This window comes from Neomonachus schauinslandi, chromosome 5 (assembly GCF_002201575.2).
Source record: "Neomonachus schauinslandi chromosome 5, ASM220157v2, whole genome shotgun sequence".
NCBI lineage: Eukaryota > Metazoa > Chordata > Mammalia > Carnivora > Phocidae > Neomonachus > Neomonachus schauinslandi.
The window spans coordinates 37,461,066-37,478,618 of NC_058407.1; the positions used below are offsets into that span (position 1 = coordinate 37,461,066).

At 34.3% G+C, this 17,553-nt stretch overlaps 1 protein-coding gene across 8 annotated transcripts in view; it reads left to right on the forward strand.

Moving 5' to 3' along the window:
- PPFIA2 (PTPRF interacting protein alpha 2) overlaps nt 1-17,553 on the forward strand; it is a 466,996-nt gene that overhangs the window by 440,470 nt on the left and 8,973 nt on the right. For 3 of the 8 annotated variants that reach the window (XM_044914754.1, XM_021689861.1, XM_044914752.1), the window contains exons 23-26: nt 4,827-4,889; nt 6,376-6,405; nt 7,959-8,152; nt 13,012-13,109. In XM_044914754.1, coding sequence (XP_044770689.1) covers nt 4,827-4,889; nt 6,376-6,405; nt 7,959-8,152; nt 13,012-13,109 — 385 coding nt within the window. The remainder of the gene's footprint in view (nt 1-4,826; nt 4,890-6,375; nt 6,406-7,958; nt 8,153-13,011; nt 13,110-17,553) is intronic. The other 5 variants (XM_021689859.2, XM_021689863.1, XM_044914753.1 and 2 more) reach the window with 4 other exon arrangements.

Here is a 17,553-nt window from a genome sequence, read left to right on the forward strand (position 1 = left end):
AATCTTAAACAGCTCCATGTGGAGCACTGAGCCCAACGCAGGGATATTATCGTGTCTCCCAGAACACTGTAATTAGTTCAGACCATACAAAAGTTTCTGTGTGTTCAGGTTTGGGTTCGTGTTCCTCAGTCAGGTGTATCTTCCTTATTTTCTCAAATTTTCAAGAGAAAAAGACAAGGTTGTTAACTTAGGCTTTTTTTTTTTTTAAACTGAACAGAACTTCTGTCTGATTCTGCCTCCTTTCCTGTCTACATGAAATGGGCCAGACCACCAAAAGGAAAATCTAATATTTACATTTATTATTTTCTTGGGTCAGCCCTAATTTTCCAGCTTTCTGTTTCTTCTTCCTGAGCTGCTGTTACTGTGGAAAGTCTCTTACCTAATAGAATAAGGATGGAGATATCAGTTCATTGAAATATTTGGTTAAAGAGGGAATGTCATAAAGAATAAATACATGCTTTAAATATTTTATCTTCAATAAAAATATGTAAATGTTCAGGCACTTGTAAATTTTAAATAAAACACTTAGGACTTTTCTTTGAGTACAATTCCAATGCCTGGAGTTCTACATTATCTTTCTTTTATAACTTCATACATAAAACATCTTCAATTTTTCTAGTTTGAGTTTCTTTTTAAAGTGATAACTTCAGGATACTCAAAAAGCTATTTGAGTGCAGAATCCTCCTGGACATTTACAGTCTTTTCCCCAGATTTTGATGAAGTTGTATCTCATTGATAACATGTTATAAGATTTGCCTAGATCTGTCTTTCCAAGTAATTCAACTCAGTGTTCTTATGTGAGTGAAACTTATTTTCATTTTATGTAACATTTATTTAAATTGCCTAATTAAAAAATAGTGCAGTATAAAAAATGGGTTTGGGAACGCAGGATTCAGCAAATTCGAGCAGAAATGTGAGGCATAAAATAGGCATCAGTCAGCACAATATACATGGGAAACAAAGAGCATTTATGAAACAAAAGATTTACTGGAGTGGAAATTGCTTAACAAAATTTCTAAAGAAATTGTTGTAAATTTCTAATGAAATTGTGATAATATCCAACATCAGTGGATGCTTAAGTGTCAGGTACTGTTTGAAGTGCTTTACATGTTATAACTTATTTAAGCCCCACAACAACAACACTATGAGATAGGTACTTTTTTAAATATCTGTTGTATAGATGGGAAAAACTGCTATACAGAGAGGTTAAGTGACTTGTCTAAGGTCACACCACCTTGTTGTTTGCCTCAGAGTTTATGCTACTATTAAGTACACCCTCCTGCTTCCTGCATCTACCTGTTTTCTTCTCTTTTACAGCACTCTTCCAGTCCGCTTTGGTTCCCCTTTCCATTATTAGTAACCTCATAATAAAGTGAGGTGCAATTGTGCAAATGCTAGTCTTCATATAATAATTCTCTTCTTATATTGAAAAACATAAAATCAGATGGGGAGAAATGTGGTTCTGGGCCATTTCGAATGTGAAAAGTAAATGTCAAGTTTATTTACTTTGTAACTCAATTATCAAGTAGAATAATACTGCAAAATGACCTAGGAAGTAACAGAAGTTACTTCCAGGTAGATAAGGTTTAGGATTATTCTGAGGTCTTGCTGCTTTACTTATTTTCTATTTCTGCCAGCAAGAGAAGTGATTATTTTCCCATAATTAATTTTCATGAGTTATCCCTTAAACTAATTTTAATATTTATTTTTATGTTTTAACTCTCTCCTGAATGACTTAATTAGGTAAGTGCTTTAATCCTCAACATCCATTAGGAATCTTCCTCCTAGTTCTCATTTGATAATACTATCTATATATTCTACTCTGATTGGACTAAGGTGAGGCAATTGAGGCAGGTCAAGTACAATACTGAGGGAGGCATGCTCTGTCAGGTGCTGACCTTGCATTTGCACAGCCATGAAAGTGAGTGCTTCCTTAAGTTTAGTCCCCTTGACGCCTTACTTGCTTTATCTTAGTCTTGGAACTGTATCAAAATTGATTATATTATAGTTTAAAATTTTCAATATTTTTTTCTAGTATAAAGTACATTCCTAACCCACTTAACAGATATAGAATCTAAAATTTAGAGAGGTTTAGGAAATGTCCGAGGGTAGTAACTGAAAAGTGGCATTGCTAGAACTCAAGCGTCTTTATTATAATTTGGTAAATTTCCAGATAGTTGAAATTTTAGAAATCACCTATTAGATTCAGACTCTTAACCACACACATACACACACACACACACACCCCCACACACACACGAAAATGACTATAGGTAGGTATTCTTCAGCTCAGAATTGGGGACTACAAAATAGACTGCCAAGGAATGAGTAAGTCATTTTTAATGGCTCTCAGAGAACCACAATCAAATTATGGGATCCTTGTCCTTTATGCTTTTCCAAGCTACTTTTTTACACTCTTCATCTTTGGACCCCAGGCATAGTATCCTCTGTCCTTTGGTTGCTCAAAGCCTCGCCCTCTAGCTATTCCTTAAGATATGCTCTTCACTGGAATGCTTATGCTCTACAGCAACCCTTTATGACTTACCCAGGTGAAAGTTCCATACCTTTAGCAGGTGGTGAGGAGAAAGAAATCTGAATAATTGACTTATGGCGCATGGGCTTGCTTATAAAATCAACTTGTTGAAACCTCAATGAATGTCTAAATGATTGGGTTGTGCAGAAGCTATTTTATGAGTTACTTTACAAGATTCTAGAACAGACAGTGTTCCTCACAAGTAAAACTACAGGTCAAAAGAGAACAACTAACATACAACTTAGGTAAGTTTGCCAGCTGTACTTAAGAGAATTGCCCTCAGTATATATTATTTTGCATGTAAAGAGCTACAGACCAAACCCTGGCTTCAAGCATCTTGCCCATTCCAGAATATGATGATAGACTGGCCAATATAAACTTTAAGATAAACTCTGAAGGGGATTATACATGTATGAATTCCAGTATGAGATAATACGGGTCAAGTTTCTTACAGAAGGAAGGAGATCTTAATTATTTCGATTCACAGTTAACAGAGAAGCTACAAAAATCATTGTAAAACAAGACTGGCTTAAGTGAATTTCAGGTAACCATCACAGCAGCTCCCTTTGAACAAACAGTACAGCCATTCAGGCGAAGCACTGTGGTCTCTGGGTATAAAGGGTATGTGACACAGGAATGTTAAGTTCTTTTTAGTATAGTACACTCTTCACAAAGTTAATAAAAGCAATATATTCCAAGTGATTTAATGATTCATACATCCATATGCCTCTGTTATATTGAGCACCGTTCCCAAAAGCTGGGAGTAGAGGGGAGGGGCTCTTAATAACATAGGTGACTCTGGTATTCAAAATAGTTCCTAAGTACACATAGTTTTATCTTATAGGGAAAAATTCAGATATACTCTAAATTCCAAAACGGTAGGAAAATGAGAATTTTGCACATATAAATTTTACATATATGATGGCTGTCCTCTGGGATTTTTTTAAGTAAGCTCTATGCCCAATGTGGGGCATAACTCCCCTTTGTTACTCAACTATATATATATATATATTCTTATTCTATATTACGCTTTACTCATATATATATAATTCTCTTATAAATGAGATTTCTCTTATATTGAATTATACTCATCAATTTAGTTTATATGTAGTTATTTCTCAAATTATAACATAATTTTTAACAGAAGGAAAATTAAAACGGTGCTATGTGTTGGTAGAAGAGGCCAGAGAGAGTTACGGTGGAGGCTCACGTTGGGGCATCAATTTTGCTACTTCCAATTCTAGACCCCTTCCAAAACAAGTTGTAAGCAATGTATGGGATATAAATTCCATTGTAACTATAGGATGGACGTACTTGGACAACCCTGCAATGTTCATAAGGATTTCTCAGTGAAATGGTGGAATTTAATGGGAAGTGGTTCCCTGTAGCCGTTCCCATCAACAATATGTCTGATCTGTATGTTACTAACTGGACTTTAGTTTAGAAATTGTGCATTATTCAGTGTATAGAGCAAATATCATGGGTTATCTTATTTAGAAAACAAATGCGACTTTATAAAAGAATAGTGCCTGCTAAAAGGAAAATTTCCTTTTACATCATGTTCTTCTCTATAATGGTATAGGACACTGCTGAGAAATTGGGAAGCCTAGGTTTTGTAATTTCTGACAGCATTTAGTAAGGTTAAAAAAATACCCTTTAAATTAAAAATAGCATTTTACTTCTTTTTCCTCTATAAGAATATAGGAAAACAACATACATAGGGAATTATAAAAGGAAGAAATCATTTGGGAAAAACTGATATTAGTTTCCAGACAGATGATGGTAGTGCTTTCTGCTTTGTATTGACCACCAATTTTCTCTTTTCAAGGACATTGAAGAATCAAAACTTTGTGAATGAAATACCGGTAATTGCACAACAAAGTACCTGTGCTTTTGTTTTCTGAAGAAAAATAAATACATTCCCCTACAGATCAAATTTAATCAGTTCTTTATGATTACAAAAAAAAAAAATGGATCCAATAGCTCCCTACCTTTGAAATGCAAATCGTGATTTGGCCTTTTTCCTGATTAATAATCACAGGAGCATCATTTTAAATCTATCCCACAGGAGCTTCACAGCATGCCTCTTTCTATTTAATCTTTTTAAGTAGAAGAAAAAGGGAGCTCTGAGCAAACCAGCAATGCTGTCTCTCCTGTGCATGCTGTAGAAGCAAGAGCACTGTCGTGGTGCTGTGGGGCTGGTAACTTACAGTACTGCTGCCTTTCTTCTTTACCACTGCTTCCCTACTGTGGACCCCACCGCTCCCCCCCCCTCCCCGGGCCTCCTCACTAGCCTTCAGGCAACGTTTGGGTGACCCATGAAGAAATGGAAAATCTGGCTGCTCCAGCAAAAACGGTTAGTCTTATGGCTTTGTTGAACATGAAGAAAAGTTATTTGGCTGCTATTGGGATGAAAAAGCTATTTTGTGTGTGACAGATCAGAGTAATGGGTATGTTTCCATAGCAATATGCATGAAAACTAGTATTTTTCGTTAAGGTTTCATTTTACTGCACTTGGACATCGTTAATGAAACAGGGCTAGATGGTCATATTGAGTTTGTAATATGCAGGCAATAATCAAGAATTTTACAATGCTTATTTATCCATTTTGCAACCCTGGGAATTTTTAGTAACAGATATCACTTAGTATTGTGCATATTCACAGGTAATACATGTTATCAAACCCAATTAAACTGGTAATAGGAAAGTTCAGATTGAACACTCCTTTTTTTCTTTTTCTTTTTTTTTTTAAGATTTATTTATTTATTTGAGAGAGGGAAAGAGGGGAGAGGTAGAGGGAGAGGAAAGAGGAGAAGGAGAGAGAATCCCAAGCAGACTCCTTACTGACCACGGAGCCCAATGTGGGCCTCAGTCTCACACAACTGAGATCATGACCTGAGCCAAAAATCAAGAGTCAGATGCTTAACCGACTGAGCCACCCAGGCACCCCGAAGACTCATTTTTAATACAAGCATTTAGTTTCTTGTACTTTACCAATACAGAACTTAAAACTCCACCCCTCCAAAAAATATTCTGTTCATTTGATATTCAAAGCACAGGCTTAAAGAAATTTTTAATGACTTTGATTATAATTGTCAGCTTTTAAAAATATAATATTACATATACTCATTTTTCATTTAAAGTAACAAAGTTGGGTATGTCATACATTTTATTCTTAGCAGCTTCTTTTAATTTAATGTCCTTTTGGTTGTATCCATATGTGAAAAATTGATTATCTAGTTTATGAAGGATAAAAATGCCAATGTCATTTTCTAACTATATTTCTAGTTCAGTTTGTTGGGTTTGGTTTTACTCTTGTTTGCTTTTGTTTGTTGTTGACCATTGCTGAAATCTGTTTGATTACCACAAAGCTTTGTTAGAGGAAACAGTTACTTTTTGTACTTCATTAATTTACTTTATGTTAGATTTTTTCATTGTGTGTGTGTGTGTATGTATGCATACATTTACGTGTATTGTATACTTGTATATATAGAATCAGGAATTTTTATTGTAGCTTTCTTTTTTACATTTACATTTGGAAAACAACATACTTTTAAGAATTAAAAAAAGATTTGGAATGACCAGATCAAATATATCATGAAAAGCCCATATGTCATATGTGTGTATGTTTAATTGGAATTAACTAAAAACTACATGGTTGCTCTTGAACTGCTAAATTGATTACTGTGGGTTTAATAAGGATCAGTGTATTTATCTACTTAAGTCATAATTAACATTTTCAATAACAAACAATTTTGCTTCTGCTAGAATAATTTTACTGTCTTCATTTGAGATTAATTATATTCATCTGCTTTATTAATCATTCCCTGCTGCTAACACAGAAAGAATCTGAGGAAGGAAGCTGGGCCCAGGTAGGAAATTCGTATGCTCTAAAACAATATCATTTAGTACGCTATGAGGATATAAAGTAAGAAACTGTAGTACGTCGTAATATTATAAATCTTCACTTAGCTTAGGGTTAAGCTAATATGTATATTTGAATTTGTTATGTTTAATACTATATATGTCTTTTTAAATCACCATATTTTGCAAAGAAAATGAATATCATTTCATACCTGGCCTCTTTCAAAGGGAAATTTTCTTTCTTTTTCAAAAGAAGGAACTGTAACTTAAATTTCTCTGAAATTGCCCCTGAATATATTTAATCAGGAATCATTCAAGTTGGATATAAAAGGGGGTGTTAAAAAAAACCTTACGAAACATATGCTTTAAAGTATAATGGAAAGCCTGGGCGGCCTGGGGTCGAAGGCCATGTGTCAGCATGAGACTGAAGGTCTGAAGTCACTTCCATTAATTGAGACAGCCATATGAGACAGGCATCTGTACTTTGAACAAGCATGTGTGTTTGCAAGGAAGCTGCACATTTTTCAGCATTCCCACATGACATACAACCAAAAGAATTAATGCACGTGATTACGCATCTGATTCAAACCTTTGACTATAAGAAAAACTTGGTAGTTATTACTAGGACCTATGTTTAAACATTCAGTAAATTAGGGTGGTATTTGGTTTTGATTTTGGTAAGAATTTCATCCTTTTTAAGAACACACAAAAGAAGGGGAGAGCCTGAGACTTTCATTAGAAATACATGTTATAATTACAACCTTGAATTTGTTGTGACATAAAGAACTGTAAAATTAGTAGATAGTAATAGTCCTTTTTAACAATTGGTTTAGAGGTGATGGTTGACTTAAGTTTTCATTTTGGCTGTCATGAACAATGCTTGGTTAGATGAGTTCTTTCATATTGTTATATTAAATAACTAGATTATTTCTTTGTTTTTTGACCATACCCTGCTTCTTAAATACAGAGTCTATACTGATTGATTTCTAAAAGAGACTGATTGTTCCCAATGACCTTTATGGACCACTGGCTGCATGCTTCACTAGATAACAACAGTGTCCACACAAAGCTTCAGCATTCTGTCTCTCTAGACTTGTTGCTCCTTTCTCTATTTGTTTACCAAGCTCTCTACTTTCACGTTGAGATTTGCAATTATACCATAGTAATGGTAATAGTAGCATAGAAGAGATGGTGGAGTATTAGCAGACAGATAAAAATCAATTAAATTAAATAAACTTACCTATACAAAGAATCTTTAAACTCAGCGTTTATATTATGCCATTAATCGTTTTTTAATTTAAAAATGCGTATTTGTATATAATGTAATTTCTTTTCAGAAAACAAAACAAACACAATCATTTCCTATAAGCAGGTACCATGATACATGAACCCAGAGTTCCAGTTTATCAAATTAAATCAAATACTTAAAAGCTAGATATTATTTCTGCTTTTTTCCCATATATCATAGTAATCAAATGTCAGTTATCATAATATGCAATATCCTCCTATTACCACCTCATCTTATTGGCTAAGAAACTTGACTGCTATAAAACAATTCTAGTGTCCGGTTTTTCTACAGACTCTGGCTTATGGGGATATGAACCACGAGTGGATTGGAAATGAATGGCTTCCCAGCCTGGGGTTACCTCAATACAGAAGTTATTTTATGGAATGCTTGGTAGATGCAAGAATGTTAGATCACCTAACAAAAAAAGATCTCCGTGTCCACTTAAAAATGGTGGATAGTTTCCATCGGTAGGTTTTTTTCAAATAATAATTAAAATGAAACGATAAATAATGTATATATTACTAGAACAAAAAGATGTCTAGGAGATAGAGCATTATGCTGTTGAAAACATCTGTGTGCATATACTTGGCAAATATTTTCATGCAGCAAATTGCAGGGACTATCTAATGTAGAGCTTTGTACATATTATGAGCTCAAAGTTTATGGAACCACACATGTACACAATTCTCCTGCAGTGTAAATCTTTTTTTTTTTTCTGTATCTTTGGGAAATTCCATGTTTGTGATTTGTATCTGTGTATGTTTTTATTTTTATTTATTTATTTATTTTTTAAAAAGATTTTATTTATTTATTTGAGAGAGAGAATGAGAGAGAACACATGAGAGGGGATAGGGTCAGAGGGCAAAGCAGACTCCCTGCCGAGCAGGGAGCCTGATGCGGAACTCGATCCAGGGACTCCAGGATCATGACCTGAGCCAAAGGCAGTCGCTTAACCAACTGAGCCACCCAGGCGCCCTGTGTATGTTTTTATATTAGGAAATTATTTATTAAGAATAAAATTAAGTCAGTTTCAACTCTATACATATATATATATGGTTATAAATTATATAATTTAGGTATATACTAGAAAAATTTTGAGAGAGCATTGAATCCTAACCACTAGACTACCAGGGAAGCTTAGAAAAAATTTGAGAAGGAATTTTTCTCTGAAGAAAATGTGTTTTTTTGTTTTCATATAAATATTTTAATATTTTTATTTGTGCATGAATTTTCAGAAAAAATACCGAATGGATTGTGAGACAGCCATAAGGACACATGAATAAAATGAAACCTCTTTTTTCAAGTTGTTTACCATCTAGGGTGAAGAAGCTTGTTATAATACCATGTCATAAATGTCATGCTGGTATCTTTGGAGGTTATGTGAGAAATTGTCAGTTGGATTATGATTCTTTTTTGTTCACTTCAAGTTTTTATTTATTTATTTTTTAAAGATTTATTTATTTATTTATTTATTTATTTGAGAGAGAGAGAGCACACCGAGCAGGGGGGAGGAGCAGAGTGGGAGAAGCGACTCCCTGTTGAGCAGGGAGCCCAATGAGGGGCTCAATCACAGGACCATGGGATCGTGACCTGAGCCAAAAGTAGACGCTTAATTGACTGAGCCACCCAGGTGCCCCTCAAGTTTTTGTTTAAATTCCAGTTAGTTAACATATAGCATAATATTAGTTTCAGGAGAATTTATGGTTCATCACTTACATACAACACCTAGTGTTCATCACAAAAAGTGCCCTCCTTAATACCCATCACCCATTTAACCCATCCCCCACCCAACTCTCTCTATCAACCCTCAGTTTGTTCTCTCTAGTTGAGTTTGTTTTATGGTTTCATATATAGCTTATATGATGATAAATTAACAAATATAAATCTAGATGATTTTGGCTTGCAAAACCCTATTTGTTCACACCCTATCCAACATTTAATTAGTGACTGAAATGAAAATGGTATAAAAAGTCAAATATGTTGATGACATAAAGTTAGGATAAAGAGATAATAATTGGAGCTCTTCAATTAAACTTATGGAGATGTTTTGAATCTTAATGCAGTTGTTGACACTGTTGGATTAATTTTAGTATAGATAAATATGATGTAGTTTTTGAAAACCATTAAAATGTTGGATGGGAATCCATGATTTAAAAGTAGATCAGGTGAAAAAGGTATGATTTATACTTGGCACAAAAATCTCAGTTTTGGTTAATGGCTTACAGGGCATATTTAGATTGTGTTTATTTTCAGACTCAATAAAGTCCTACTATATGGTGAGATGAAAATAAGAAACTCGTAATTTATGGGTATTAAATTGTTATTGATAAAGTGGTAAGAGCCTGGTGGAAAAGTTGAATTAATTTTTAAAAATTTCTTTAATTTATTTTTTTATTTTGAGAGAGAGGGAGACAGAGCAAGCAAGTGAGCACCCGTACAAGCTAGGGGGAGGGGCAGAGGGAGAGAGGGAGAGAGAATCTTAAGCAGGCTTGACTCCCAGCATGGAGCTGGATGCGGGGCTCAATCCCACGACCCTGAGACCATGACCCCAAGACCATGACCCTGAGACCATGGCTGAAACCAAGAGTCAGATGCCCAACTGACTGAGACACCCAGGCACCCTGAAAAGTTGAATAAATTAAAGACATTTAGCTTGGATAAAAGTAGACTTTAGACGTTTTCCTATGTTTTGATATTATTACATGATGGAAGAATAGTATTTGCTCTGTTGAACATGTACTTTTCTAGTTCAGACAAGTGTAGATAGTAGGGTGAATGACTTCTGTTCAATAGAAAGAACAGCTTTGTATGACTCCCAATTACCCTATTGTATACACATTATTAGGCAATGAGTACCCTGTTCACTGAACTCAAATTTTACATGGTTGTATTAGATTTTCGAATACTAGAATCTTTGATGATATATTTGTGCCTGTTTCCCATTCTTCACTAGATTTTTAGTTGTTCTACATTATAGTAAAAATGATTATTACAATGATTGTTTTTTTTTTAAAATAAAAATTACTGAAACAGGGTTCTCTTGGTTCAGGGAAATACACAAACTTCATCTTTATGCTATACTTAGTTCTGACTTAAAGCATGTAGTACTGACTGCACAGTGCATCCCACTGTCATTTTATGGCCCAGTTTTCCATCTGATAGACATTGGTGTAATAATATGTAACCTCCTGGACGCCTGGGTGGCTCAGTTGGTTAAGCGACTGCCTTCGGCTCAGGTCATGATCCTGGAGTCCCGGGATCGAGTCCCACATCGGGCTCCCTGCTCAGCGGGGGGTCTGCTTCTCCCTCTGACCCTCTCCCCTCTCGTGCTCTCTGTCTCTCATTCTCTCTCTCAAATAAATAAATAAAATCTTTTAAAAAAAATAATAATATATAACCTCCTTGCAGTACAATTTTATATTACGTATAAAAACTTGGCTGAAATGAGCCAAGAGCCATTGGTTTAACCTCGAGCTACCTAATGTCTATGACTATTATTACATCAGTATTATCTGTTTTTCCACTACATTAGTTTGCTGGGGGCTGCCATAACAAAATACCACAGACTGGGTGGCTTAAATAACAGAAATTGATTTGCTCACAATTCTGGAATCTAGAAGTTCAAGATCAAGGTGTCAGCATGATTGGTTTCTTCTTGGCTTGCAGATGGCTGACTTCTTTTGTGTCCTTACATGATCTTTCCTATGTGTGTGCACTTCCCCGGTTTCTCTGCATGTCCAAATTTCCTCTTCTTTTTTTTTTATTATTTATTTATTTTAAGAAATCTCTACACCGAACGTGGGGCTCAAACTCACAACCCTAAGATCAAGAGTCACATGCTTCTCTGACTGAGCCCTCCAGGTGCCCCCAAATTTCCTCTTATGAGGACACCTACCAGTGAGACTGGAATAGTACCCACCTTAAGGGCTATATTTTAAATTACCTTTTTAAAAATCCTATCTTCAAATATAGTCATATTCTGAAATACTGAGGGTTAGGGCTTGAGCATTTGAATTTGAGGGAACATAATTCAGCCCATAACACTTTGACTTTTTTCCCATTTCTTCTGATTCTGAAGTATTGTAACTCAGCATTGTCCTTATTAAAATGCAAGGCTTAGAAATGCATCCAATGCTTGGGTATAACCTGGCCAGTGTGTATGTCTAAATTTCTGTGTATTTCTAAATAAGAAATCACTAATAACAATGCTCTTTACTCTTGAAGCCTAGAAATTATTTTTTCCTATTGTACTCTTTCACATCTTTTATATCTAATATCACCATGTCTTTTTCTTTCTTCTCTCTGAACATCTCTACTGTCTGGATTTTCTTTTTATGATCATGGCAGTTGTCCTTTTTGTGCCCTTTATTTTCACAGCATTGACCCCTTAATTGATTTCCCTATCCTTAGATTTACCTATTCTCTCCATCTCTGGTTTTCCTGCCAAGTTAGTCTTCTTACACCAAAACCAAGAAACCATTTATGATCAATTCTTTTTGCTGTGAAAACCATCCAAATAATTCTCTGTCACCTAGATGTATTCCACGCTTATGCTGAATGAGGCTTTCCTTAATGTTACCCCATTCTCCATATGTAATCATATTCCTCCTTACTTCCTGGCATGGATTTCCAACTCTGTACAGTATGTCTCACTATCACCACACATTTAAAATTTTATTGGCAACCCTGTGTTCATGGTGCTCCATTTTCTTTAATAACCCTTTCTCTGCTACCTGACCTTTAAGGATCTGATCAGTTTTCTGCTCTCCCACAATATCCTTTCCACACAGAATTTCATTATCTGCTGACTCATTTCTTTCACGTACTCTGTATCACTGAAAGGTGGTGGCTATTCATTTTGGTATGTGGTTCTCTGTCTTACTTTAACTTATTCATGTGTTTGTATTTCTTTCTCATCAGCTTAAGAAGAAAGTATTCATTTTTTATAAATCCCTTCCTTTCATCACAATAGTGGCTTTAAATTCTTTCCAAATGAGTAAAATGTTCATTTGTCTGCAAATAATGCCAAAATAGCTTGATGGAAGACAAAGACATATGGATGAACAACATAATCCATAGTTATTTTCAAGACTGTGGTTTTCTTATTTTGAAATTAATATTTTTACTCTTTAGAAACATGGTGTGCTTCAAATAACTGTAGTTTGTTTCCCACCAGTACTAAAGGATTTAATTACAAATGTAATTTATTATTCCGTTGCCCTAAGAAGTAGTGCATAGTGTTGACTATGCTTAATCAAAGAACATTTATTATCTGCTGAGTAAATTCAATGTGTTTTCTTCTTTTTTTAAAAAAAAAAAATAACAGAACAAGTTTACAATATGGAATTATGTGCTTAAAGAGGTTGAATTATGACAGAAAAGAACTAGAAAGAAGACGGGAAGCAAGCCAACATGAAATAAAAGGTAGTATGTCTTTCTTTCATATCAAATACCTTTTTTTCTGGGGTTTTTAGTTTTCACTTTTATGAACCCCAAATGCTCTATATGTTACAAGGTCTCTAAGTAGCATAACTATTTATGCCACTATTTAGAATTGTGTCTCATTATTTCTTTTTTATTGCTTTTATGAAACATTAAATATAAACATTAAAAAGATATCATCACTTTATAAGGTGAATATCCCATCTAGGACATATTTTTGATTTTTTTAAAAAATTGCATTGACCCCTTATGAACAAATGAATCATGAACAAATGATAATGAACAAATGAATAAATCAAGATTTATTCCTCTGAACCTATTAATTATACATTCTGTTTGTCCTAAAGATACCTTCAGATAGACATTTTCGTCAAACTTTTTAATAGAACATTCTCATATTCAACAGAGAAACATGGTATATAATTTATTTATAGCAGTTCATCTTTGGTTTATATCATTTGAATTTTATTTCAGTGCTTAGAAATTTTATTTTGTACTCTAGTTACAGAAATTATATAGGGATTTTATATAGAAGTTACACAGAGATTTCCCCTCTATAAATGAGACTAATCCATTAATAATTTTAGCTATAATTGTTAAGTCAAAGAAATTATTTAGAAGCATTGCTAATTGCTGCAACTATTGTGTGTATAAAAAGGTTTGATTTGAATAAGAAAAGACACTCCCTATTACAGATTAGAAAAGTATTGTATTTAATAATTAATGCTCTAAATGTTGAGAACTACCTTAATATACAGGGGAAAGAATTGTTTAAAAGAACATGTGAGATCTTATATTTATTAGACACCACTTTACTTTTATTACTATTGTTGAAAGAAAATTTAATTGTTGGGTATAAGTATTTATGGGTCTTTTTCAGTAAAAATGATCAGTCCACTTATGTCCATTTATATTTTTTTAAAGGAAAAAATTTCTCATTAAGGGAAATATCACCAAATTTTTTGCGGAAGATTTTGGATACAAGCAATGTTTCCATTTACTCTTCCCCAGGAGTTGATATATGGGAGCATTTCATCAAATTCAATAGGTTTTTTTACATTAATTGTTCACAGTTAGGCATAAGTCTCTGTTTTCATCTTCACTTCTTTTGGGGCTCACTTTAAATATGAAAATAGTATGTGCTGCATGTTACATTACCCTTTCCTTCCTATTCAAGTTTAACGCTGTTTTATTCTTTAGGATTATCTTAGACTTCTATCATTTTCATTTGTGATAAACAATGTCAGAAGTTACTTTTATCTTTGGCAGTTTGGGGAACAGCGCATTAGTTCTAGTAGAATGGGCTTGAATGCACGTGAAGGTGATTGGTTAATATATTTTTCTATATATGGTTCATTGGAGAGTAGATAAACACACAATGGATTTCTTGTAACAGTTCATTTGACTCATTCCTTAGGAGCAAGAAAGTGTTTTTCCATTATCAAAGTTGAGTTGTTTGATTTCACTTTATTTTGGGGCCCCAGGAAATTGCAAGTTGTTTTCAGTACATTGTCATTCAGTTGAGTTGAAATTTGGGAACAAATTGATCAAAAAAAGACCTTAGAAAGAAGTCTATGCTTGACCTAACAAAAGATGTTTTAGCACACAAATAGATTTTACCCATGGGATACCACTTTCTAGTTTTCTTTCTGAAGTATTTTTTCCAATTAGATTTTATTATGCTTGGTCTCACCACATGGAATGCTTCATATATAGGCAGATGTAAAAGAGAGGGAGAAATTACCAATTTGGCCCTACACCAAATATTATATTAGTATTTGGCAGCTACTGGTTAGAACATAGCCCTGAGAAAAACTGCTGTGATTTACTATGATTGTACACAGACCGCTCCATATGATAGGTGGCTGTGAGTGAGATCATAAAAAGCCCCTGTTTCCTGTAGCTGATCCAATGACATTTGCAGGAATAACTCTTGACGCTGACGAAGGGTCTCTGTTATTATCTGAAGTGTTAATTAACCTTGACCTTAATAAATAGCTTTCTGAAATGAGGGGACCATGTGAATATCAAGAATGTACTAACATTTAATTTGTTGCTAGGAAACAGTCAACACTGATGTCTAGCCATTTATTGTTGAGGTCAAGAAGATCCTTACAAAAGCTTTAAAGTCAGGGCATAAATTTTTCTTGAAAACAGATTTATAGAAAGAGATCTGATTTACAAAATGAAAAAAAAAAGTATATTGCTGTTCAGAAGGAATAAAGTTTAGATTAGTGCTTTATTTACCTTCACCCTATAAATAAATGGATTATTTTCTATTTATAATTTTATAAATTTGAGTACTCTGAGCTACAGTTGTGGCAATGGAATTTTAATGAAGGTATATTTGCGGAAATACGGTAAATGCAAATGTCTTGTCTATATTTGCAGAAATACAGTAAATACAAATGTCAAAATATAAGCCCATCTCTAGAAAAGAACAAGCACTTCCTACTTACAGATCCACTTCATGAAAAGAAAACTGGACAGTTTTGTTATTTTTTGAGGAAACCGTTGTAGCATTACTTTTTAAAAATATTCCACTTAGTGAAAGCAATTGGAGAACAGCTGCTGTCAGCCATACGTACCTGCCCAACTTTTGAAGTGCAAGTTCAGTGCAACTGGTAGTTCGAATCGATCTGTTGTTATCAACAGCAGTTGATTAATTTAACCAAAATATAATACTAACCAACTTATATTCCATTTTCTAAGATTTAACACCTCGATAGAACAAGCTAATGAAAACTCAAAGGAAAATATACCCTTTAGGAATGACCCAGGGAGACCCAGTGAATGAATGTGTGTGTGTGTGTGTGTGTGTGTATACATTATAAAATTTCTCTATCTAGTAAAGAATTTCTCTGTAGAGTAAAAATTTCTGTATGTAGTAAAGATCGTTAAGAAAGTTTTTTGCCTTGTTGAAGACATGGGGAAAGAAAGACCCATAAGTGTGAGGGAGACAATAAACATCCTTCTCCCTAAAGAAATTCATTCTGCTTTGGCTGGAACAGGAAACAGTAATGACTGTGGGAAGTGGGCATTATGAGTCTTTCTTCACATGTTCCTCATTAACTAAAAAAAAATAAGGATTGGAAAAGACATATAGAAAATCCAAGTAATCTAATGATATGCCATATAATTCAAATTAATATGTGAATTTATCAGGGTCTGTATATAAAAATTCAATATGGCTAAAAAGAAATGAACTACCAAACCATGAAAAGACATGGAGGGACTGTAAATGCATACTGCTAACTGAAAGAAAAGTACTGTATGATTATACTGTAAGAATCATACCATATGATTCCAACTATATGGCATTCTGGAAGAGGTAAAATTCTGGACACAGGAAAAATGGATCAGTGGTTGCCCACTGAATTGGAGAGGGAGGGATAAATAAATGTTGTACAGGGGATTTTTAGGGCAGTGAAACTATTCTGTATGATGCTATAATGATGAATACATTTCATTATACATTTGTCCAAACCTGTAGAGTGTACACCACCAAGAGTGAACCCTAATGTTAACTGTGGATTTGTGCCAATGCAGGTTTGTCTAATGTAACAAATATAGCACTCTGGTGAGGGATTTTATAGTCAGGAAGGCTGTGTATCTAGGGAGGCAGGGGCTATATGGGAACACTGTACTTTCTGCTCAATTTTGCTGTGAACTTAAAAATACTCTTTAAAAATAAAGGCTATTTTAAAGTTTCAATAGAAAAAGCTACTATATTTCCCCAAGTATTCTTTATACTTTTTCTGGAAGATAACAGAAATGTATTGTCTCACAGTTCTGGGGGCTGGATGAAGGTGTCAGCAGGGTTGGTTCCTTGTAAGGGCTGTGAGGAAGAATCAGTTCCATGCCTCTCCCCTACTTTCTGGTGGTTTTCTGTCAATCTTGATGTTTCTTGACTTTTAAACACATCACCCTGATCTCTGCCTTGATCTTCATATTGTTTTCCTTGTGTGCATATCTTATTTCCAACTTTCCCCTTTTCAGAAGGAAATCATCATATTGGTTTGGGGCCCACTCTAATAACCTTATTTTAACTAGATTACTTCAATAAAGAACTTCTCTCTAAGTAAGGTAACACTCTGAGGTAGTGGGGGATTAGGACTTCAACATATGAATATTGGGAGGACACAACTCAATCCATAACAACAACAAATTTTCCATAATGGCTAAAACAAGCAAATGAAACAAAACATATGAAAAATACAAAGTATTGGTAAAGATACAGATTTTTATACATTACCATTGGGGGTTTAAATTGTGAGAGTGGAATTTATTTAGCATATATATGGATATTCAAAGCAGCACTATGCTTAATGACCCACAGTGGAATCTAGCCAAATGTCCATCAACAGTAGACTGGATCAATTGTGGCATAATCATACAATGGGGTGCTAAGTAATGATGAAAATAA